The 22,030-nt window shown below is 62.4% G+C and overlaps 3 protein-coding genes across 9 annotated transcripts; 2 read left to right on the top strand and 1 right to left on the bottom strand.

Moving 5' to 3' along the window:
* Positions 1 to 6: 6 nt before the first annotated feature.
* On the top strand, positions 7 to 9,902 carry VPS9D1 (VPS9 domain containing 1). Of its 4 annotated transcripts, XM_025040807.1 has the most exons (15): positions 7 to 218; positions 1,180 to 1,255; positions 1,681 to 1,773; positions 1,878 to 2,040; positions 3,503 to 3,614; positions 3,684 to 3,746; positions 4,216 to 4,268; positions 4,370 to 4,475; positions 4,726 to 4,811; positions 5,129 to 5,619; positions 6,662 to 6,791; positions 7,016 to 7,224; positions 7,449 to 7,545; positions 8,885 to 8,989; positions 9,269 to 9,902. In XM_025040807.1, the coding sequence occupies exons 3-15, from the start codon at positions 1,716 to 1,718 to the stop codon at positions 9,459 to 9,461; spliced, it is 1,866 nt and encodes a 621-aa protein (XP_024896575.1). In that variant the 5' UTR covers positions 7 to 218; positions 1,180 to 1,255; positions 1,681 to 1,715; the 3' UTR covers positions 9,462 to 9,902. The 4 variants fall into 4 exon arrangements, with proteins under 4 accessions (XP_024896575.1, XP_024896574.1, XP_006923501.1 ...); XM_025040806.1 differs by having other exon boundaries at positions 7 to 1,255; positions 1,684 to 1,773; XM_006923439.3 differs by having other exon boundaries at positions 7 to 1,255; positions 4,370 to 4,457.
* A 2,825-nt stretch (positions 9,903 to 12,727) lies between these two features.
* SPATA2L (spermatogenesis associated 2 like) lies at positions 12,728 to 16,995 on the top strand. 2 transcript variants are annotated; one of them, XM_006923426.3, is made up of 3 exons: positions 12,728 to 12,809; positions 13,060 to 13,363; positions 15,010 to 16,995. In XM_006923426.3, the coding sequence occupies exons 2-3, from the start codon at positions 13,061 to 13,063 to the stop codon at positions 15,964 to 15,966; spliced, it is 1,260 nt and encodes a 419-aa protein (XP_006923488.1). In that variant the 5' UTR covers positions 12,728 to 12,809; position 13,060; the 3' UTR covers positions 15,967 to 16,995. The 2 variants fall into 2 exon arrangements, with proteins under 2 accessions (XP_006923488.1, XP_015453742.1); XM_015598256.2 differs by having other exon boundaries at positions 12,779 to 12,857.
* A 4-nt stretch (positions 16,996 to 16,999) lies between these two features.
* Positions 17,000 to 22,024, bottom strand: CDK10 (cyclin dependent kinase 10). 3 transcript variants are annotated; one of them, XM_025040795.1, is made up of 12 exons: positions 21,384 to 22,024; positions 20,674 to 20,776; positions 20,493 to 20,574; positions 20,329 to 20,396; positions 19,663 to 19,715; positions 19,424 to 19,493; positions 19,042 to 19,056; positions 18,723 to 18,782; positions 18,277 to 18,400; positions 18,054 to 18,193; positions 17,750 to 17,802; positions 17,000 to 17,497 (listed from the first exon to the last, which is right to left on the bottom strand). In XM_025040795.1, the coding sequence occupies exons 1-12, from the start codon at positions 21,502 to 21,504 to the stop codon at positions 17,400 to 17,402; spliced, it is 987 nt and encodes a 328-aa protein (XP_024896563.1). In that variant the 5' UTR covers positions 21,505 to 22,024; the 3' UTR covers positions 17,000 to 17,399. The 3 variants fall into 3 exon arrangements, 2 of the variants coding, with proteins under 2 accessions (XP_024896563.1, XP_006923485.1); XR_003043543.1 differs by having other exon boundaries at positions 17,427 to 17,497; positions 17,941 to 18,193; XM_006923423.3 differs by lacking the exon at positions 19,042 to 19,056.
* Between the last annotated feature and the right edge of the window lie 6 nt (positions 22,025 to 22,030).

Here is a 22,030-nt window from a genome sequence, read left to right as displayed (position 1 = left end):
CCCCTCGGGCGGCTGCGGGGCGCGGGCGCGGGCGCCGGCCGTGACCTTGGACAGCTCCCAGCCCTCACTTGCCCTCGGTTTTCCCAGCTGTTCAGCGAGTTGGGAACTGGAGCCGCGGTTCTATTTGTCCAGGGGATACAATAGCGTCTGCGAAGCAGCCCTCCAGATATAACTGTCCAGCAGTACCATGTGCATGTGAATTGTTCTGGGCAGACACTGTAGGTTTAATCAGATTCCCACGAGGGACGGAATCCAGCGAAGGTTAACTGTGGTTGGTTCTGCGGTGCCTGTCCAGACCCCTCAGAGCTGACTGGGAAGGCAGTGGCGGCGGGGGAGGGGTGCGCCGTGTACCCAGATGGGTGTTAATTACAGGGTTGCAGCAGGTGGAAGAGCCGGCCGAGCCACACAGGGCTGCCTGAGTTGAAGATAAGGCTGCGTGAGCCTAGAAAAAGCGTCCTGGCCCCCCTCCACGGCTTTTCTCAAGCTGCTTTTCTGGGGGAGCAGGTGCCCCCGCAAGTCAGAAATTCTTTCCGAAATCCACTTTATCCTTGTCTCTGAGGTGTAGACTTAAAGATGGGTAATTTGAGAGCTGGGATGCAAGGAAACAAACAATAAACACTAGCCTGTGGTTCCAGATGCCATGGGCTCTGTCGGGAGCCCGGAGCAGAACGCCCACACTTTTTAAACGCAATATTCTGCTGTTCTAGACTCCTGCGTGCCCAGGCGGTACTTATCCTGGAGTTCAGGAAACGGACTTCCCAGAACCTAAGCCAGAAAGTGATTCTAAGATTTGCAACACCACTTCCTCATTAACCTCCCAGGACTTTTTTTTAAATCACTGAATGAACAACCTCTGAGTTACCCAAGAAGGAAAGTTGTTGCATAGAGTGAAAAATGACAGCAACTGTCAGAGCTCCTTCCCGGCCCTCTGCGTCAGAATCGGTTCTTTCCTGTGACGGAGGGAGAGGCAGTGGGAGGGGGGATGGGTGCCCAGCTGGAGAAGTGGGACACTATCTGCGCCCCAGGTAGAACGTCACTGATTAGACCGGCGAGCTGTCTCCGGTGTGTCTCAGAAGCACGCAGACACCACTGTTCCTGTGTCTCCCACGAGGGCGCCAGGCAGGCGTGATGGTATCGTTCGCCTCTACGGGCCTGAGCCATTTCTCTTCCCTGGTGCAGGAGGCATACACTGAATACCTGAGGAGCGTCCACTACATCTCTCAGGTGCTGCTGGGAGAAGCGGAAACCCCCGAAGGTACAGCTCTCAGTCTCACCGCTATTCCCGTGCTGGGCAGATTTTGGACACCTTCGCCCTTGGTGGTCCCAGGCCTGGGGGTGTCCTATGTCCTATCCACTTGGTCATGAGCAGAAGCTGAATGGGTGGGCACTCAGTAAGCATAAACTATCGTAGTGTGAAGGGACAGGTTCCATAAGGGGATGGAGATGGGGCAGGACATGACCAGAGACCAGATGTTGGACCCTAGCCAAGGGAGGAGTAAGCCAAACAAAGGTCAGGGATGAGGGCAACATCCCCAACAGAGCGTGGGGTCACCAAGGTCAGAGGTGAGGAGGGGGTGGGGTGGCCCACGGGTCAGTGGTTCAGAGGGGTGAACTTGCCCTTATTTTAATCTCACCTAGAATCTGATTAGTGATTGAGTCCTCTTGTCCCTTGCTCCCCAGAAGCTGAGGAAACTGTACCCCAGGACACCCTGAAGATGCTGAAGCTGGCAGAGCAGTGTCTGGAGAGAGCCCAATCGACAGCTGCCAAACTTGGTGCGTCTCCAGCAGGAGGTTTTTCTAGGGCATCCCCCCAAGCCCGGTTCTCCTCTGTGGAATGTGGGGCCCCGTGCTGACCCCTGGCTCTGTATGTCTTGCAGGAAAAGCATGCCTGAAGCCAGCCGTGCTTGTGGCTGCCCCTGTCCCCTCACCTGCCAGCCGACACCGCCGGGTGTACTCCGACGAAGGGGGGAAGCTCCTCCCATTTCTGCCACCCGAGGTCTTCCAGAGGCTTCAGGCAGTCGAGTCGAAAAGCTCCAAGAAGTAAGACAGGCAGACGGGAGGTGGGCTGAGTCTGGGCTCGGAGGCCAGACAAAGAGCATGAACCATGGTGAATGTGGTTAAAATGGACACCTAGAGTGGAAATTCCCTGTGCCTGGAAGAAATAAATGCAAATCATCTTTGGAGAAAAGCACCTTCAACTTTCATAAAATAAGTGGCACAGTCAAAGATAACCAAGCACGAGAAACTATGAAGGGTTGACAGCAGAGAGAGACCTACAGAGTTTGCAGACAGTTACCAGACACGTTATCAAACGTGCTCTCCTTATTTAGAAAACCACAAAGCAAGCTTGAAAATACCTGCAGGGAGCAGAGACCTATAAAGTCTAGCTTAGCAAATACAGAATCAAGTAGAAAATGAAAAATATATTAAAATTATTTTTAAAAACTAATTGGAAACAGCAACAACTAATTACAGTTGACCCTTGATGACTGGAGGTTAGGGGCACTGGCCACCCATGCAGTTGAAAATCCAAGTATGATTTAAGATGGCCCTCTGCATACGTGATTCTCAGCAGCAGATCGAAAATACAGTTGACCCTTAACACGGGTTTGAACTGCGCGGGTATATGTGGATTTTAAGTAAATTTTTAATTTTAAATAAAACCCGTGTATAAGTGGACCCGCGCATTTCAGTGTTGTTCAGTGGTCAACTGTATATCCTCCAGAAAGAGCCACACGTGCACAAAGTGAACAGACGAGTAACAGCGGAGTAGTCATAGCTGAAGAGAATTAGCGAACTGGATAAGAAGTCAAAAAGGTACCCAGAATGACTCACAAAAAGGGATGATTTGGAGGAGAGATGGAAAGTCTAACAAGATTATTGGAGGTCCAGAAAAATAGGAGGAAGAAAACAGTGGGGCACTATGTTAGGAGATAACAGTTTTCTAGAACTGATGGGGACATCAAGACACACAGCAAGCAGCCCAGATGGGACGAACAAGGAGGCCCAACTCCTCCGGGGCCACTGCTGCTCAGGTTTCAGGCCCCCACTTCTGCATTAGCGGCTTGGGGGCAGGGCAGGCACGGAAATTCCACCCCACGACAAATGTTCCCACTCTCACCCATCAGAACAGGGAGACGTGGGACATAACTTTGGTGGGGGGGACTGTTGGTAGACATGGTTTTCTCCTTCATGGGTGGTAAGCTAACCTGTTTGGCTCACGAAGTGCCTTTAAAGAGATTCACGTTGTCAAACACATGACCGATTTACATAAAGGTTCAGCCTCCTTGCAAAGTCTGGTGTCCTGCCAACAGCACACTCACAGTTCAAGTTCAGTGATCTCCAGTCTGCCCCAACCACCTCCCTTCCTTACATTTCCTGCCTGACCCCATCTCCACCTCCTCACTTTCCGGTCTCACGGCTGGGTCAGGAAAGGTCCGCAGGTCACCAGAGCGTTGCTGGGCTTCCCGGAGCCTGGACAGCAGCTTGTACCCATTTCCAGGGAGCTGACACCTCTGGAGGAGGCCTCCCTGCAGAATCAGAAGCTGAAGGCTGCGTATGAGGCCCGGATGGCCCGTCTGGACCCCAGCCAGGCCATGCAGAAGACATCGCTGGTGAGTGGGAAGCGGGAGGCTGAGCGGGTGGGGAAGGCGGCCGGCCTTACTCCTGCCTCCCTTTCCTAGACCCTGTCCCTGCAGCGGCAGATGATGGAGAACCTGGTGATCGCCAAGGCCCGGGAGGACACAGTATCCTTCCCATCCGTCCACTCATCCTGGGTGTCCAGAGGGGGAAGTTCAGAACGTGGCCTTGAGCTGAGAGAGAAGGGCTTGGGGGGAGTAAAGGTGACAGGGTTGGGGTGTGGGGACAATCTCCCAGCTTTGGGAGAGGCATGCCCCTGGGGACTGGCTTCTGCACAGCCCCTTCCTTTGCAAAGCCGGTCCTGTCACCCACCGCCACCCCGCCGGGAGAACGCCTCTCCGCCCTTCAAGTCAAGTTGCCTAGGACTTGCCTCCCTCCGTGAGTGGGCGCCCGCCCTCCAGCCCTGTCACCTCCTCCCACTGGTCTGGACCATACCCCGCCGAGGGCCGAGGCAGAACCCCTGACCGCCCCTGCCCCTGTGTTCCGTGCGGCGATGGGATGGCCCCTGCTCAGCGCACGAGCGCAGCGCCCCTTCCCCGCGCCAGGTCCGCGGCGGCCTTAACTCTGCCGTCCCAGCTGCACAGGAAGAAGGAGGAGCGCCGCCTGCGGCTCCAGGAGGCTGCCGACAGGTGCGCGCCCTCCCGTTGGTCCTGGGCGCTGGGCAGCCCAGGACGGGTGGGGGTCCCCGCCCCTGCAGCCTGCAGCCGGCAGCCCCGTGCTTCCTCTCCAGGAGGTTCTGCAGTCAGGCCGCTCTGACCCCAGAGGAACGGGAGCAGCGGGCACTCTACGCAGCCATCCTAGAGTACGAGCAGGACCACGTGAGTCCGCGGGGCCAGGTGCAGCAGCAGGGCTGTGGCGCGGTGGGGATGGGGGTGGGGGTGGGGGGCCAGGGTCACGGGTCACTGCTGTGGCTCCCATTCCCGACGGCGGTGGGGGAGTTTCTGTAGGCCTGCTGGCATGGGGTCTTCCCTCCCCCTAAGGCTGGGTGTCAACAGCAGGCCTGGTCTCCTGGGGTGCAGCCTTGGCAGGGGGCGTCCCACCGTGGGGGTCCTGCCGAGCTCTTCTCCAAGGTCTCCTGCCCTGCAGGACTGGCCGAAGCACTGGAGGGCCAAGCTCAAGAGGAGCCCTGGGGACCTATCGCTGGTGACCAGCTTAGTGTCCCATCTGCTCAGGTACCAGGGCCTCAGGCCCCCACCCCTAGTTGTGGCTGAAAGGATTATAATGAGGAGGTCCGGGGGCTGGTGGTGCCCGGCCTGTGGCCCTGGGCCCGCCCACTTTGCTCAGGGCAGTCACTGGCCGGGCTCTGCCTGCAGAGAGGCTGGGTCAGACCTTACTGCCACCTTCGCTGGAGGAAACAGCATAGGGTCACTTCCCTGGCCGGGTGGATGTGGGCAGGGGCCAGCTTTCTCAGCCCCCAGGCCAGCGGCAGCGCTGGGACTGCAGCCCCTCGGCTGCCAGTGACACACGCCTGTCTTCCCTCCCGCTGCAGCGTCCCCGAGCACCCCGTCACGCAGCTCCTGAAGAGGCTCCAGTGTGCGGTGTACCAGGCGCTGTACCCCATCGTGAGCAGGGGCGCTGCTGCTGCCTCCGCCCCGGGCTGCTGCTCCCTACCCCCCGACGCCGACGGGCTGCTGGCCCCTGGGAGCCGGCGGCTGAGGCCCTCACAGAGCCTCTATTGCATGCTGTGCCCCCCAGAGCCCAGCCTGGGCCCACGGCCCCTGGACGGACCTCCTGCCGACCCCCCCACATCCCCACTGCCCCCCGGGCCCCTAGAGAGAGGGGCGGACAGCAGCCCTAAGGGGCCTCCATCACCTCTAGTGGGCAAGGACAGCTCCTTCGAAGACCTGGAACAGTTCTTGGCTACTTCTGAGAGGTGGGGCCGGGGCCCTGGGGGTCTGCCTGAGCCTACAACGCCAGGGCTGAAGGAGCCATTGCTGGAGCAGCTCAGGAGCACAGTGAAGGACATACACAATGCCATCGGTGAGGCCAGGGGGTGGATGGGCCCACGCTGGGGTGGCCAAAGGAACATCCTTGCTCTGCATGGCAGCTAGGCGTCCCTGGCCCAAGGCGCCTACCCTCCACCCTCTGGCTAAACACCCTGCTCAGCAGCCAGGCAGACTTGGCCCCTGGGAGCAGCTGGGCTGGCTGCGGCCCAGACCTCCCTCCACCCCTGGCCGCCTTCTCACTGGGCTGCAAGAGACGCAGCCATGTCCACTGCAGTCTTGCGTTTGGGGAGAGGTCTGCTGTCAGGGCCTCTGGTGGCCGATGGTCCTGGCTCTCTCATCAGGTGGGACTCACTGTCCTTCCAAACCAAGCAATGTCAGATGTGTGCAGCCTGGTGGTGACCATGGGCTCATTCCCTGGCTTTTCCATTCTGAGAATAGTGTGTAGGTTTCCTAAGGGTTTCCTTGGGGCTCAGGGTGGCAGGTGACTTCCAGGTCCCTTCCAAGGAGGAAGGCGTCCGGGTTTTCCAGGAACCAGCACAGGAGGCCCAGCAGCTGGGCCTCAGTGCTCTCCGTGGGCCCTCACTCTCCAAGGTGCCTGAGCGGGCCCCCTCCTCCCTGGGCAGGTCCCTGCATCTCCCCTGGCAGGTCCCCCTCCTCCCCGGGCCAGCCCTGTCTCTCTGAGCCTGAGATGTCTCGTCTTTGAATGTGCCTCTGAAATTTCTGCGTGTTCCCGCGGTTTGGAGTGTGAACCTTTTTCAGAAAGAGCCCGTTCTCTGCTCTTCTCCCTGGGCCCCTTAGTGGGCCGCTCAGGGGAGCTGGGCGTGGACCTGTGAGCACCTGGGGGAGTGCCCGGACTGCCCGCTCTGACCTAGGGCCACAGGAGTGCAGGAGGGGGGCTCCCAGACAGCCCCCTCCCCACTGAACCAGGGCGCTGTGGCCCTGCCCACACAGATGGCTTCGGGAGGACCAGAGGGGACGTGAGGGGGGATATCTGGGCACCCCAGGATGGCTGGGGGGGACCTCCATGGGCTGCCAGCCGGCCCCACAGGCCACTGTGCCGGCTCTGCTCCCGGCAGACAGGCTGCTGTCGCTGATGCTCCTGGCTTTCGAGGGCCTGAACTCAGCCGTCTCCAAGGACCGCTGCCTAGCCTGCATCGAGGAGCCCTTCTTCTCCCCGCTGTGGCCCCTGCTGCTGGCCCTCTACAGGTGCCGTCCCCATATGCGTGATGACCCCCTTCTTCGTCCCTGGGGCACACTGTGACTACTCCCACCTGGTGCTTGACTCTGAGGTCATCCTCAAGTGTTTCTAGTTTGCGTGTGGTGCCATATCCACCCTGCCGTGACTCGGCATGGCCAGCTTTCCGCGGCCCTGCTTCTGTCCTGGGGGCAGTGTCGCTCAGGCAGCTGAGCCTGGCCTCTCCCTGCCCCAGGAGTGTGCACCGCCCCCAGGAGGCCGCCCTGAGCAGGAGCATGGAGCTGTACGGGAAGGCGCCCCCAGCAGCCATCGGCATCCCCAGCAAGCTGCTGCCGCAGGGCCCTGAGGCCACGGGGACAGGCACTTACCCGTACTGGGCTGCAGCGCAGGAGCTGGGGCTGCTGGTTCTGGAGAGCTGCCCCCAGAAGAAGCTGGAGTGCATCGGTGAGCACCGGAGCTTGGGAGGAGGGCGAGGGGACGTGTTCAGACAAGGCGCATCCTGTCCCAGAGGGTGACATGGAGACTGTGCTCCTCGTCTGTGGGATGCAGGTCTTCCTCCTGTCAGATGGGCCGTGAGAGTGACTCCCCGGGAGGGGTCACCCCCCACGCCAGGGTGCCGGGGTTGGACTGCCCTGCACCTCCCCCCACACCCGGCTTCTGTGCTGCAGTGCGTGCCCTGCGGGCTATCTGTGCCTGTGCGGAGGGTTACTACCGCGCCCACGAGCCTGCGCCTGAGGCTGAGCCACAGCCCGGCACTGCCGCCATGTGAGTCCCCTGAGTGCACGGTCTGGGGGGGCTGCCTTCACAGGCCTAAGGGCGAGGGAACCCTCCCCCACTGCCCTGAGCACCAGGACACAGTTTTGCCCCGCAGGTCCCTGGGCTCTAGCCCCCAAAAACAGCGCACCCCCCTCCTCGGGATCCCTTAGATGCGGGATCCCTGGCTGACCTGATAAAATTGGAGGTTGCTTGTCCTGGATCACAGGCTTGGTCCCTCAGATGCACACGTCGGGGAGCAGCCTCAGCCCCGTGATGAGCCCACTCCCTTCACTGGGCCCCCAGCCCTGGGCTTCCTGCCTTGTGCCTGCCCCACGCTCCTGAGGTGGGCTGGGGTCTTCCCCACCAGGTTCCGCAGCCCGGGGCTCTGGTGTCTGGTCCTGCCGCAGTCTCACCTGGACCTGCCTGTGGCCTGCACACCTGCTGTTCCCTCAGCACCTGCAGGGGCCCCTCCCACTGCCACTTTACTCCAGGGACCAGGGCCATCCTGAAGGCACCTGTCATGGCAGCCAGGCGGGTGGGCTGTGGCACCCTCCCCACCCCCAGGGCCTGCAGGTGACGGAGAGGTAGCAGTCAGAGCAGAGTGCGAGGTTAGCAGGGAGGTGCTCCACCCAAGAAGAGGAAGACAGATGCCACCCCCACCTGCAGGGCCAGGGTGCCGGGCCTCAGCTGGGGGTCCAGCCTGGGGACGTCCAGCCCGGCTCCCAGCGGTCCCTTCACCAATGTACTGCTGGGCTCCCGGGGGCGGGGGCAGCTGTGGGTAGCAGGACTGAACACTTCCAGGACCGAAAGCGCTTCCTGGTCTGGCCACAGCCCTTCGCTGACTCCTTCCTTGGGGCCCCAGTCTGTGTCCCTGCAGGTGTACGGCTCCTGGAAACGTGGGGGCAAGGCCACGAGCCGGAGCACAGTGTGAGGCCTCCCGCGTCAGACTCGGGCCTAGTTTGTCCCCAGGCTCTCCCAGAGCCCACTGGCCTGGGGCCTCAGGTCCCGTCAGCTCACTCAGATGCTTCTCACAGAGGGTCTGGGTGCCAAGTGTGCTGAGCTGAGTGACACCCGGTCTTAGGAGTGAGCAGGCTGCCCGGGCCACAGGCCATCCCCGCCATCATTGTGTCCCCCAGGCTCGGGCAAGCTGCTGAGGCTCCTCCACCCTGGGGCCCTCCTTGGGTGCAGCCCTGGCCTCTGCAGCACAGGGCCCCTGTCCAGGGCCAGCCTAGCTGCTGCTGAGTGCTCTGTGTGGACGGATGCAGGGGGCCGAGCGGGGGCCGTGGGCTTTGGGGCTCGAGCAGCACTGCTGGCCTGAGCCTGCTGGCAGCTGTGCCCTGTCTCGCAGTGGCGCCGACGACCTGCTGCCCATCCTGTCGTTCGTGGTGCTGAGGAGCGGGCTCCCCCAGCTGGTGTCTGAGTGCGCTGCCCTGGAGGAGTTCATCCACGAGGGGTAGGAGCCCGCCGGGGAGCCGGCCACATACCCCCAATTGGAAGTCCGCCTGTTGGGGGTCCACAGTCCCTCTCCCTGTGGCACACGGCTCGGGCTGGGGCGCCGAGTGCTGAGCAGTGTCTGCCCGGGGCCTGGGCTTCCCCTCCACCGAGCCTCCCTGACGGGCCCCCTGGGACCTCAGCGGCCAGGTCCTGCCTCCCAAGGGCAGCTACCCCTTCCAGAATGCCAGGCCCTCCTCATGTCCCCACCCTCCTGGTGACAGGCGCCACCTCCCCACAGGTATTTGATCGGGGAGGAGGGCTACTGCCTGACCTCACTGCAGAGCGCCTTGAGCTACGTGGAGCTGCTCCCTCGGGGTGCCCTGGGCACGCAGCAGAGATCGGGACCAGCTGCAGTGGCGGCTCCACAGCTTTCGCCCCCACCCTCACCCGACACCGGTCCCTGGGGCTCAGGGAAGGCCCTCTGCTCCTGACAGGCTGGGGCTCAGCTGCATCAGCTCCCAGGACCCAGGCCTCTCTCTGTCCCCAGCCTCCGAGAGGCCTCGTGCAGGGCTCCCCTGGGCAGGGCGGGGGTATGGGCCTGGCTGAGGGCAGGCCTGGTGTCTCGCACTCCATCACTTGGGACAGTCAGAGCTCCCCGAGCCAGTCCCTGTCAGCCTCCTGCCCTGAGGCCCAGGGGTTTGAAGCTGTGCTGCTTATTTATTGGGTATCGACCACCCCGCGCTCCCTTGGAAGCCCAGGTGTTTCTGGGGCACCCACCCGTATCTGGGGGCTCAGAGCCACACCTCCGCCCTCGACAGTGGCATCAGATACCCCTCCTGGGTCCTCCCGGAGGGTCAGTGCCTGCCTGTTCTGACTCTGTGCCCCCGGAAGTCACTAACCTGGCTGATAATAAAGAGGTCACTGATGTCTCACTCCAAGAAGCTTGCTGAGTCCCCACTCCCTGGCCAAGCGCAGGCCTAGGCAGCACAGCCACCCCTCTGCTGACCAGCAAAAAGCAGACTCCCAGAGACGGCTGAGGCTCACCACACCAGGCCTGCCCCCAGACCCTCTGTGTGGGGCTGGGGCTGCCCTGGGCCTGCACCACCAGGGACAGTACGGTCTAGGGGTCAGAAGTCACCCCTGGGCAGGACCTGAGCCTGGATCTGTCCCTGGGGCCAGTGTCCTATCAGGACCCTTTGTGGGCTAGCATCCCCTGCCCACCAGCACCCCAGGGATAGGCCAGCACCCACTCTCTTAACCTGCCCTCGAAGCTTTCAGTCCCTGGGTCCCTACCCTTGTCTCCTCTCCTCCACCCTCTCCAGAGGAAGGCCATGGCCCTGCCCTTGGTCCCCCATTCTGCCTCTGCTCCTGTAAATGTGGAGTTCCGAGTCCCCCGTCCTGGACATGAATCTCAGCCTTGCGAGGGGGGAGTGTCTGCTCCAGGCCCGGCATTGACCTGTCAAGGCTGGGATTTTAAAGCCCCTAGCACCCAGCAGGTGGGGGTGAAGGTACGCCTCGAGCTAAGCCTGGTAGTGGGGGCACCTTTTGGCTTTGTGCCAGGGACTACATTGTGGCGGGGGGGCAAGCATTCTGAGGGTTGTCTCCTTGGCATCCTGCTGTGTTCACTGTGGTCAGTCAGGCTTGTGCTCAGGCTGCTTCTTGCTGTGTGATCTTGGGTCAGTTCTTAGCCTCTCTGAGCCTATGGCTCCTCCTTTAAATAGAGAGGAGTGATCGATTCATCACACTGGAAATCCCACAAAGCAGCAGCAAAAATGTAGGTGCCCCAAGTAAAGAAAGAACAAAGGCTATGAGCAGGCCACCCACAGAGGCGGAAATAAAATAATCAGCATAGGAAGTCATAAAGAATCAAGAAATACGAATTACAACAGTAACAAGGTAGAACTCTGTATGCAATGGACTGGCGAAACGAGACAGCTGGACATTGCCCAGCATACTGTGTGAGATGGGGCCACAGGCACAGGGTGGCATGGACAGGTCAGCAAACTCGGCCAGCTGCAGTCTTGGGCCCTCTGACCCAGCAACTCTGCTCTTGGTTGTAGCCCAAGGTCGTGTACACAGATGAATTAGAGCAATGTGGCATCTGTCCTCAGGAGAGTGGGTAGGGGCACGTACTGTGTTCGTCCCAGCCATCCAATGCTGCGTAACAAGCCACCCAAACACATGACAGTTATTTACTCTGCTCATGAATCTAACATTTGGACAGGGTGCAGTGGGGACAGCTTGTCTCTACTCCTTGCTCCCCAGCCCGGCATCAGCTAGGTCAGCTTCCAGGTTGGGGTGGCCCAATGTCCAGGAGTTGTAATCATCTGGATGTCTGCCCTCATGTTTGCAGTGGATGCTTGTCAGCTGGCGCCTCAGGGCTGTTAGAACAACTATGTGAGGCCTGCATCAGTTTCCTGTGGCTGCTGTAACAAAATACCACAAGCTGGGTGGCTTAAAACAACAGAAATGTACTCCGAATTCTGCATGACAGAAGTCAGAAATCGAAGTGTCGACGGGTCTGTGCTCCCTCGTCTTGGGGAGATCGCTTCCTTGCCTTGTCCAGCTTCTGATGGCTCCCGTAATCCTTGGCTCGTAGCTGCATCACCCCAGTCTCGGCCTTGGTCACTATATCCCTTCTCCCCTATGTAGCTGTGTCTAAACCTTCCTCTTCTTGTAAGGCACCAGTCACATTGAATATAGGGCCCACCCTAATCCAATATGACTTCATCCTAACATGATCACAACTGCAAAGACCCTTCTTCCAAGACCCTATGTCCCCAGCTCCCGGGTGGACATGAATTTGGGGCACATTATTCAGCCAGCACAAGGCCTCTCCGTGTGGCCGCTGACTTCCTCACAGCGTGGCGGCTGGGTTCCAAAAGAGAGCCTCTCAAGATAACAAGTTTTTATGACTTAACCTGGGAAGCACACAGGGTCACTTCCATTCTATGGGTGGAGACAGGTGTGAAGCCCCACCGAGGTTCCAGCCTCACTCGGAGGAAGAGCCATGCTTCCCGAGTCAGGAGTGTTGATAACACACAGCAGCGGGAACGGATGCCTACTGACAGCAGGAGCGCAGGCGCGGAGGCGCGAGGCACAGGAGCATGCACTTACGACCCTGCACACGCAACGGAGGGTGCACGTCCACGCACAATCCTGCACACTGGACAAGAACGCGCCTTCATCGCACCTCGGCCCCCAAACGGTGCTCTCAGGGGCCGGCGGCTGACAGCCACAGGAGACCAGGAGGCGGAGCCCTCCAGAAGATGCCTCCTCCCCACTCTTTTCTGGGGAATCCCCATTAGGTAACGCGGGGGGCTCCGCCCCGCGTCCCGGCTCCCAGTAGACCCCTGGCGCTCCCCAGCGCGTGGCAGGAGACAGCGGGGCGCGGTCGCTCTGAGCCTCAGGGCCGGCTCTGTGGGAGGAGCTGCTGGAACAAACCTTTATTTTGCGCCCGCTGTGGGGATTCGCCGTGAAAGGCACCGTGGGGAGACGGGCGACGCAGTAACAGGTGCCCGTACAGGTGCGTCGCGCAGGTGCTCGGCGGGGCGGGGCCGCCGAGGTTCTTCGGAGCCGCCATGAGGCCTCGCCTCGCTCCGCGGGAACTCGCGCGGCCACGCCCCCGGGCCCGCCCTGTCCCCTGGGAGCCTTACGGCCACGCCCCTGGCAGGCCCCACCCCGCCCGTGTTGGCCGAGGGAGCGGAGCCTGGAGCAAGCCCCGCCCCAAGCGTCACGGCCGAAGCCGATGGGCGGAGCCAGCTCCGGGCGGAAGCGCCCTGCTTGGGGAGAGGCCGGAGCAGAGCGGCGCGCGCTTGGCGACCGCCCGGGACAGACAGGTAGTGGGTTCGCCTGCGGGGCCCACAGAACGATATGGTGGGCGACAGGTCTGAGTTCGGGATGGGGGACATCAGCTGGCGGGGCGTGTTTCCAGGAAAGTGGGCTGCTGTAGATACCCGGGGCCATTCAGCGGGCGAGGACAGAGCCGCCAGGCTGGAGGGGGACCCGTGGGTGCTGGGCGAGAGCTCTGGGGACACACAGCTGGCGGGGAGGGGTCTCTGTTCCTAAAACCCTACCCCTGCCCGCCAGGATGGGCAGCAGCTCGCTGTCCGAGGACTACCGCCTGTGCCTGGAGCGCGAGCTGCGGCGCGGCCGCGCGGGCGTGTGCGGGGACGCGTCGCTGCGCGCCGTGCTCTGGCAGATCCTGGTGGAAGACTTCGACCTGCATGGGGCGCTGCAGGACGACGCGCTGGCGCTGCTCACCGACGGCCTGTGGGGCCGCGCCGACTTGGCCCCCGCGCTACGCGGCCTGGCCCGAGCCTTCGAGCTGCTGGAGCTGGCCGCCGTGCACCTGTACCTGTTGCCCTGGAGGAAAGAGTTCACCACCATCAAGGTAGGACTCCCTGCCCAGGCCTCGGGGTTGGGGGTTCAGGTGTCCTCAGCCCCGTGGGTTTCCGGGCTCAGAACGCGCTGAGGGGTCTTGTGTGTGTCGGGGTAGCTTTGGGCCGAGTTCCCTCTGGGCACTCCCAGGGCTGAGAACATGGGGTGGGTGGAGGCCACACATCCCCAGGGGCCTGCTTCCTGGGGAGTCCTTCCCCTTAAAGCTTGCATCACTGCCCTCCCCAAAGTGACTTGGTAGCTCCAGTTGCCATAAAAATCATAGGACAGGCTCACGATTTTATGGTCACTCTAATCCCTCCAGAACGCAGGCTGATGCCATTTATAGAGAAGGACACCAGGTGAGTGTTCCCCTATGAAGCAGGTAGGGGTTGGAGAGCCAGGCTAGGCTCCAACCTAGTTTACTCCCCATCCGGGGTAGAGCTGTGCCCAGGGCTAGCCTGGCTCCTCTAGGTGAGCTGTGGGCCAGCAGGGGGCGGGCAGGTCGCCAGGTGCTGAGCTGACTAGCAGTAGGAAGGTGATGATGTCAGTGGGCACTGTGGGCGAGCTGCCTCCACCGGTTGCCATGGCAGCAGCAGCCTCTCTGGGGAAGGAGCTCTGGAGCCCCTGCTCCTGAGGACATCTGCTGGTTCTGGGCTTTCATTCATCCATTCAGGCAATAGAGTGGGGGGAGGGGGAGGGTGGCACAGAGCCACCCCGGGGGAGTCTGGAAGCAGGATGCAGGCCTGCCTCTGGGGCACCCCTGGGCTTCCAGGGTGGGGAGGCCTGGATGGGGTCTGGTTCTGCCCCCTCCTGGCTGTGTGGCTTGGGGCAAGTTCCCTGTTCTCTCTGGACCCATTGCCTTGGTTGCCCAGTGGACACGAGGGTTGTGCAGTTCTAGGTCTGTCGTGGGGGGCGGCGCACTGTCGGACGCTGCAGCAGGGGAATGGTCACGGTCCCAGAGCCACGCTGCTCACCCTGCCAGGCCCCGTCACTGCCGTCTGGAAAGCACTGGCCCATTATTCCAGAGTTCTCAGCCAGCCGCACGTGACAGTGGTCACCATGCTGCTGTCGGATGGCACGCAGCTGGAGGGAGTGGCAAGCCTTTGTGGGGAAAGCTCTCTGGGACAGTACCTGGAAAGCAGAGCTCAGGGCAATATGTCCAGGAGGCTACCTGTCAGAGGAGCAGCGGCATATGGCACCTGAGTGGGTGACTGCACACCGAACTCAGCAGGCACCTCGGAAACGAGCAGCAAAGCTCTGGGTGCGGGAAGGTGTGGGGACCGGGCCGAGCCAGTCTTCGGTTTGGATCTGTGATGCCAGGGCTGGCCCAGTCTGTGAGCTGAGTGTCTGGGGGTGCCCTGAGCTCTTGTTTTTAAAAAGTTTCCTGGAGGGAGTGTCAGAACAGCCAAGAATGTCTGGTCACGTGGCACCACGTTGCCATCCGGAGTGAGGGTGGTGAAGCTCAGCCCAGCTCGGGCCTCAGGTCCAGGTTGCTGCTGACCCGGTCCCTTCCTTGCAGACCCCCCTGAAGCTCAGCCCAGCTCGGGCCTCAGGTCCAGGCTGCTGCTGACCCGGTCCCTCCCTTGCAGACCCCCCTGAAGCTCAGCCCAGCTCGGGCCTCAGGTCCAGGCTGCTGCTGACCTGGTCCCTCCCTTGCAGACCTTCTCAGGGGGCTATGTGCACGTGCTGAAGGGTGCCCTCTCGGAGGACCTTCTCATCCAGAGCTTCCAGAAGATGGGCTACGTGCCCAGGGACAACCACCGCCTCACGGTGACCGCCCCACCCCCAGCCTGCCAGCTGGTGCAGGTGGCTCTGGGCTGCTTCGCCCTGCGACTGGAGTGCGAGATCCTGGGTGAGGTACTGGCACAACTGGGCACCAGTGTGCTGCCGGCCGAGGAGCTGCTGCAGGCACGGCGGGCCAGTGCGGATGTGGCCTCCTGTGTGGCATGGCTGCAGCAGCGGCTGGCCCGTGGAGAGGAGCTGCCACCCCTGCCCCTGCGGGGCTCCCCAGCTGTGTACCGGGCCCAGCTGGACCTGTACCGGGCCCTGCAGGAGGACGAGGGCTTGGAAGAGGCCAGCCTGTATGGAGGGCCTTCTCCCGGCCCAGGCTCGCCATCCTCGGAGCTGGCCTCGCAGCCTCTGCTCTGGGAGCAGAGTGCCAAACTGTGGGGTGCTGGGGGCGACACCTGGGAGCCCCTGGAGGAGGCTGAGGTGTCGCAGCAAGCCAGTAGTCCTCCCTACGGGGCCCTGGAGGGAGAGCTGGAGCCCGAGCCTTTCTCCTTCGTCTCGCTGTGCCGAGAGCTGCCGAATCAGCCAGGGGACCTGGCCGCTCCCAAAGCCCCCAGGAGCCCTGGGCGGGCCGGCCCCCAGCATGTGCATGGGCCCATCCCCGAGCCCGCCGGCTACCAGGCGCACAGCTGCCTGGCCCCTGGCGCCCTGCCCACCCTCTGCTGCGACACATGTCGCCAGCTGCACGCCGCCCACTGTGCCACCCTGCCTGCCTGCCGTCTGGGCCACGTGTTGCGTGCATTGCTCAGCGACACCCAGCGGCGCCTATGGCTGCAGCGTGCACAGGTGGACACCCTGCTGTATGACAGCCCCGGGGCCCGGCCTTAGGCCCAGCCAGGCCCTGGCCAAAGGCTTTCCAGAGTCCGTCTCTGTGGTGCTTCTCGGGACCTCATTCGTCCTCAGGCCTGGGCCACTGCTGCCCGGGATGGGGAGACAGCCCCGGCTCCCAAGCAGGAGGCAAGGTCTGGCCTTCTGGGGAGAGCGCCCAGCTTGAGCACCCAGACACAGACCCAAGCCCAAACATGCTGGGTGGACAGGTCTAACCTGCATCTGTCGTCACCAGAATCTGTCCCGGGGATGAACCCTCATCCCCTCACCCCTTCCCCCACCCCACTGTAAGAGCCCAACACTCAGCTTATAGCTCTTGACCTGCACTCTGCAGGTTGTGACTTGGGACTTGCTATCTCCGTCCACGTGTCCAAACAGTTGACACCGAGCCCTGAGCTCCATGGGGTCCAATCTGAGGGCCCTGCCAGGTGCATGGCTGACCTGGCTGTGGAGACATGGCCCCTCCCTGGGAGGGTCACAGGCCAGCACTGAATGAGTACCAGCTCAAGGCTGGGCCACATGCCCTGGTCACAACTGCAGGGAGGCTGGGTCAGTCCATGGATGGAGACCAGTAAGGTGTCCAAGCACCCCAGAGAACAGGCAGCAGAAGGCAGGTGCTGACCGTCTGGGCAGGCTATCACCCCACTCTGGGCAACCGGCACCCCAGTACCCTCCCTGCTCTGCTCCCTAATGTGCTGGCTTTGGAAGGTGTGGGGCACAGTCTTACAGGCTTCCCACCCCAGGTCCAATGGGAAAGGCCTGGCCGGGCTCTCAACAGCCACCACTGAGGCGGATTGCCAAGGCCAAGGCAGGCGGGAGCAGCCTCTCCTCCCTGGGGTAGGCGGGGTCCTAGGAACTACTAGCTCGCAGACTGGAGTGGGTCTGCCTGCCTCGGCCCAGGGCAGGTGCCATCCCTGTGCTGCCTCTCCTCACCAGAGTCCTGCCCTCGTCTGTCCATCCCATCTGTCCTTCCCAGCACACGTGTCATAGGACAGAACCCCATAGTACATTAAAAGACACTGAACCCATCGCATGTGTCAAGAAAGCTTTTATCTCTGAGTTCCTATCAGCACGAACCATAACCCAGCCCAGCCAGGCTGGCTGTACCCTACACCCCTCCTCACCTTGGGTCCTGCCAGCCCTGCCCAGGGAGTCACCACAGGCTCTCCCTGCCCCAGAAAGACCTTGGTGGCCAACCAAGGACACGAATAGCCATGAGTGGTCTACATATTTCAGTGAGTGTGGCACCGGACGGGACCTAGCATGGCCACCACAGCCTGGGATGGAGCAGCCTCAAGTATCCAGGCCCTTCCGAGTGTACCCAGCTGTCACCCCACACCCACACCCTGCTGTTCCAGCGCAGCGATGGGCAGAAATGGCAGGACGCAGCGTGGTCAGTCCCAGACAAGGGACGAGCCGAGTCCCAGAAGCCTTCAGGGCCTGCAGCGCTTGCTCTGGCTCTCCGACGTGGCCGGGGCAGCCCGCTTATTCCGATGGTGGGGGAAGGTGGGCATGAGCTCCGGCTCGCAGGCTGTGGGGAGGGGCTGTCAGCACTGGGGTGTCTGAACCCCTGGGGCCTCCCCCTGCTCCCCTCCCGTGACCCTCAGAGGGTGTGTATGGTCAGCACCCAGCCCCGGCCTGCCCAGGGCCCATGGCCCACCCGACGACGGCCCTGCACTGGGAGCCATGACAAGCCTCGGGCTCAGGGCTCCGTGAGGCTCCGTCCTGACCCCCACCCTGGCCAGCAGCCCCGCCGAGCTGTGCTGAGGGGCCGGACACTCACGCAGGGGTTTCTCCTTGAAGTAGGAGCTCTCCAGGCAGTCCCCGGCCGTTGCCCTGGAACAGAGGGCCCCCCACGCCGTCAACATGGCCCCAGGCCTCCCTGAGACTTGGAGCCCCTGCTCCCAATTCCCCCAAGACAGAAGGGATCTGGAGCCCAGGGACCAACAGGAGCCTCAGAACAGGCTGCATGACCTGGGTGGGCTGAGGCCATGTATCAGGTGGGCCGTTCTGATGGCAGCGTGGCCTGTTCTGAGACACCCGCGATGGGTCCCGGCGGCAGGCGCCCCCAGAGGCCAGGCCAGCACCTTTTCTTCGGGTCGTACATGAAGAGCAGGTGCAGCAGGCGCAGGCCGGCCTCCGACAGCCAGGGGAAGCGGTGCTTCAGGTTGTTGTACGGCTGCTTCCTCAGGCTGTACTGGCCAACAAGCGGCAGCTGGGAGAAGCCCTGCGGGGCGGGGCGGGGCGAGAGCTGAAGCCGCAGCCGCGGGAGGGCAGGGCGCCGGCGGCAGGGCGCGGGTGGGCACATACCGGCCAGATGTTCTCGCTGGGCGTCCCCAGCAGCTGCACGATCAGGTCCACCTGGTGGATCTCGGAAGTGCCGGGGAGGAGGGGCTTGTGGGCCAGCAGCTCAGCCAGGACGCAGCCCATGGCCCTGTGGGTGAGCAGGCTCTCACCTTCTGCACTGCGGGACGGGACCCGCAGAGAGCGCACGGGCTCCCATGGGCTAGGGTCAGAGGTCACAGCGGACTGGCCATGGGACTGGGTCCCAGCCTGTCTGGGTGACCGTGAGGGCAGGGCCTGCCTTCTGTGGACCTCAGCGCCAGGAGTCCGTGAACGGGATCCCAGGCTTAGGCCCACCTCCTGGGAGCTGGGAGCGGTCAAAGACCCCAGCCCCACTCCCGTCCCTACCTGCTCCCACTTGACCTGCCCTCCCCTGACCTTCCCGAGGCCTGACAGAGGCCCCCACTCCTCACCACATGTCGATGCTGGTGGTCTGCGTGGCAGTGCCCAGCAGCAGTTCTGGGGCTCGGTACCTGCCAACGGAAGCACACCACCTTGTGTCCGGCAGTTCCTCTTCTCCGGCTGGAGCCCCACAGGGCACGCACGGGGGACCTGCGCCAGCCTGGGAGCCTGAGACGGCCTGGGTGACGGGGCTGCTAATACCGACGTGACCGCCGCTTCCTGTAAAGCTCTCACAAACATGGTACACGGTGACAGCTGCTGTCGCTGAGTGGCTCCGGTGTGTAGCAGTGTCCCAGGTGTGGCAGACACCACCGAATCCTCAGTACTAACCGAGTGCCAGTGGTCCTAGAGATGGTGCTGAGTGTCTTGTGGCAGACAGCCTCTGACTCCAACGTCCTGCCCTGACCCACGCCCCTGCTCTGCCTTTTGCAAACGCAGCGAGAAGTCACTCCAGAAAGCTCTGTGAAGCGCCGTGCCAGTCAGTCGAGAGTGACCGAGGCGGCTCAGAGCCAGGCTGGGCTCTGGTGGCTTGAGCAGGGCGGTGGCCCACCTGGATGAAGCAGGTCCTCTGTGCCACCAGCCTTGCTGTGGCCCTTCCCCTGTGACAGCCCTGCTCTGCTGGAGCCCTTCCCCACCCGCAAGGTCCTCTGCAGCTTCAGCATGACACCCCGAACTTCTCTCTACCATGCTCTCTCAGTCCCCAAGGACTCACCACAGAGTGACTACCTTGGGGGTCATTGGCTTCACTGGGATGCCATAGGCCCGGGCCAGGCCGAAATCCGCTGTGACAGAGAGACAAAGGGAGAGTGTCACCAGCAAGAGCTAACAAGTCACCGTATGGGGACAACAGCTCTTAGCCTGCAGGGTGTTTATATAGACAGACCTGCCCCCCAGCCCCGCAAGGTGACACGCACAGAGACACCGACCTCAGAGCCAGCACCCCACACCCACCTGTCTTTACACAGCCCTTATCGGTCATGAGCAAGTTGGAGACCTTCAGGTCCCTGTGAAAGAGACATGAGTGGTTCCAAAGAGTGAGCTCCCTGGGGTAGTCAGGTTGTCACCATCACAATGACACTCAGAACACTTCCCCACACAGCAGCTCCTGTTGGAAACTCTAAAAACGAGAGCAGGCAGTGCGAGGCGCCGGGCAGCTGGGAGCAGTGCCAGCGGCGAGTCAGGACGAGGCAGAGCCGGGCTCCCAGCCAGCTCTGCCTGCCAGCCTCGCCCACGCTCCCCACCCAGGGCTGTGCAGGCCACTCAGGGCAGTCCAGCTCTCAGGCTGGAGGATCCTCCACTCCACCCCGATCCCCACTCTCGGCCTCTCCTGGCACATGTCGCAGACTCCAGGAAGGCCCTCCACTGCGGGACTTCTCAGAGCCTTGACTACATTCAGCATCAGCTCCGACGAGAAGGCAGGCACTGTTTGGTGCTGGATTCCCCAAGGAGCAGTGAGAGCCCCCCACACCGAGGCTGTGTCGCTCCTGTTCCTGCTCCTCTACTGGGGACTGGGCAGTGACACGCTGGAAGCCAGTCAGTCCTGGTGGTCACCCTTCTCCCATGCCACGGCCCAGTGTAAATGTCCCGAGGCCCCGCCCCATCCAGAGCCTGGCCCACCTGTGGATGATGAAGTTCTGGTGTAGGTACTGGAGGCCCCGGAGCACCTGCAGCACAATGCACTTGACCTACACAGAGGGTGGGGCACTCAGGGCGAGCCCGGTTTGGTGCAAAAGTGCTAAATGAGGGCCCATGAAGCTCCGCGCCCCCCCTGCCCCCCGCACCTGGGCCTCTGAGAAGGGCGTCGGCATGTTCTCCAGAAGGCTGGCCAGGTCTTGCTCACAGTAACCCATCACCAGGAATATGCTAGAAGAATAACGGGGAGGATACATGCCACACCACACCTCCCCGCACCCAGCAGTGAGCTCAGCAGGGCCAAGTGTGCAGGGCCAGCAGACTGCTCACCTCTCCAGGTGGTTCCCCACGACCACCTCCTTCAGCTCCACGATATTGGGGTGGCGAAGGCGCAGGAGCAGTGTGATCTCTCGAAGGCTGCTGATGGGGACTCCTGCAACCAGACATGGCCTCAGCAAGCCTCCCTGCAGACGGGACCACTGACAGCTCAGTGATCCTCACCCCCGAACACACGGACCCCTGTAGCCAGCCACCTTCGGCGAGCCTCCCACCTGCCCATGTCAGGCCTCAGCAACGCCCAACCCTATGATGGTCCGGGCTCTGCCCGCAACCTCCGGAGAACTGAGGCCGTCCCAACAGGCACCTTTAACCCCCTTCCGTCGCCACATGCCAGGCTGCAGCTCTGCAGGGCCCACTGTGCTCAGCGGGCCAGCCGTGAGCACGCAGAGCTCTGTGCGCGCAGGCCGCCAGGGAGGTGTGGGGTGGTGAGCGGGGGCGGCATGGGGCACACAGAGGCCACCGGCCAGGACTCGAGTGGGGAAGGCCCGTGGCGGGGGTGAGAGCTGAGACAGAAGGTGGGGCAGCCACCACACGCAGGAACTGCACGGGGCTCAGGGAGCCGAAGCCCAGAGCGCGTGGAGCGCCACGCGGACGTTCTCAGAGCCGGCGTGCTCCCGGTACCGAGGGGCCCGTCCCACGGGAGCCCCGTCGGCCGCACCCTCCCACGGGCTCGCGGGGCCCAGCGCCCCTGCCCCGCTCACCGTCCTTCTCCTTGTCCATGCGCACTTTCTTCAGCGCCACGATCTCGTCCGTCTGGGTGTCCCGGGCCCGGTCTGCAGGGGGAACCTCTGTGACGGACTCGGAGCCGGCACACGGCCTCATGCCGCGCCCCAGCCTCTTCCTAAAATCGGGGGGTTCCCTCCCTCTTTCTTGGCAACTGCACCGTGGTGATGCTTGGGCCCCCCTAGACACATGCCCCCGTAGAGTGCTCCTCTGGGCTGGGTACCGGGAGCCCGGCTGAACAAGCTCCCTGTGAGTCTCTTAGAGTTGGGATGCAGATCGCTGCTGTGTGCTGTTACCACGTTCTAACGGCATATGAGGTACTTTGTGTAGGAAAAAGGACCCTTGTTTTGTGCAAAGATGGCTCCCCAAAGCATTGAGCTGACTTGTGCAGATTCCAAACACTTAGCAGCGGGAGCGCAGACGCTGCACCTGACTGCTGTGACAGCTGCGGCCACTCAAGGCTACACGTCAGCCATCTGATGCTCCATTGTTCAGACAGGTAATCACGGGTACGGGCTTTGCCCGGCTGTGGAGCGACGGTGCTGACCTCCCTCCAGCCCTGGCACAGCTACGACGGGACTCTGCCGAGCCCCCGGCCTCCCACGTGGGCCACTCACACAATGCC

This window comes from Pteropus alecto, unplaced genomic scaffold, assembly GCF_000325575.1.
Source record: "Pteropus alecto unplaced genomic scaffold, ASM32557v1 scaffold89, whole genome shotgun sequence".
In the NCBI taxonomy this organism is placed as follows: Eukaryota; Metazoa; Chordata; class Mammalia; order Chiroptera; family Pteropodidae; genus Pteropus; species Pteropus alecto.
Note: the sequence above shows the minus strand (reverse complement) of the source record. Positions and strands in the feature narration are given on the sequence as shown.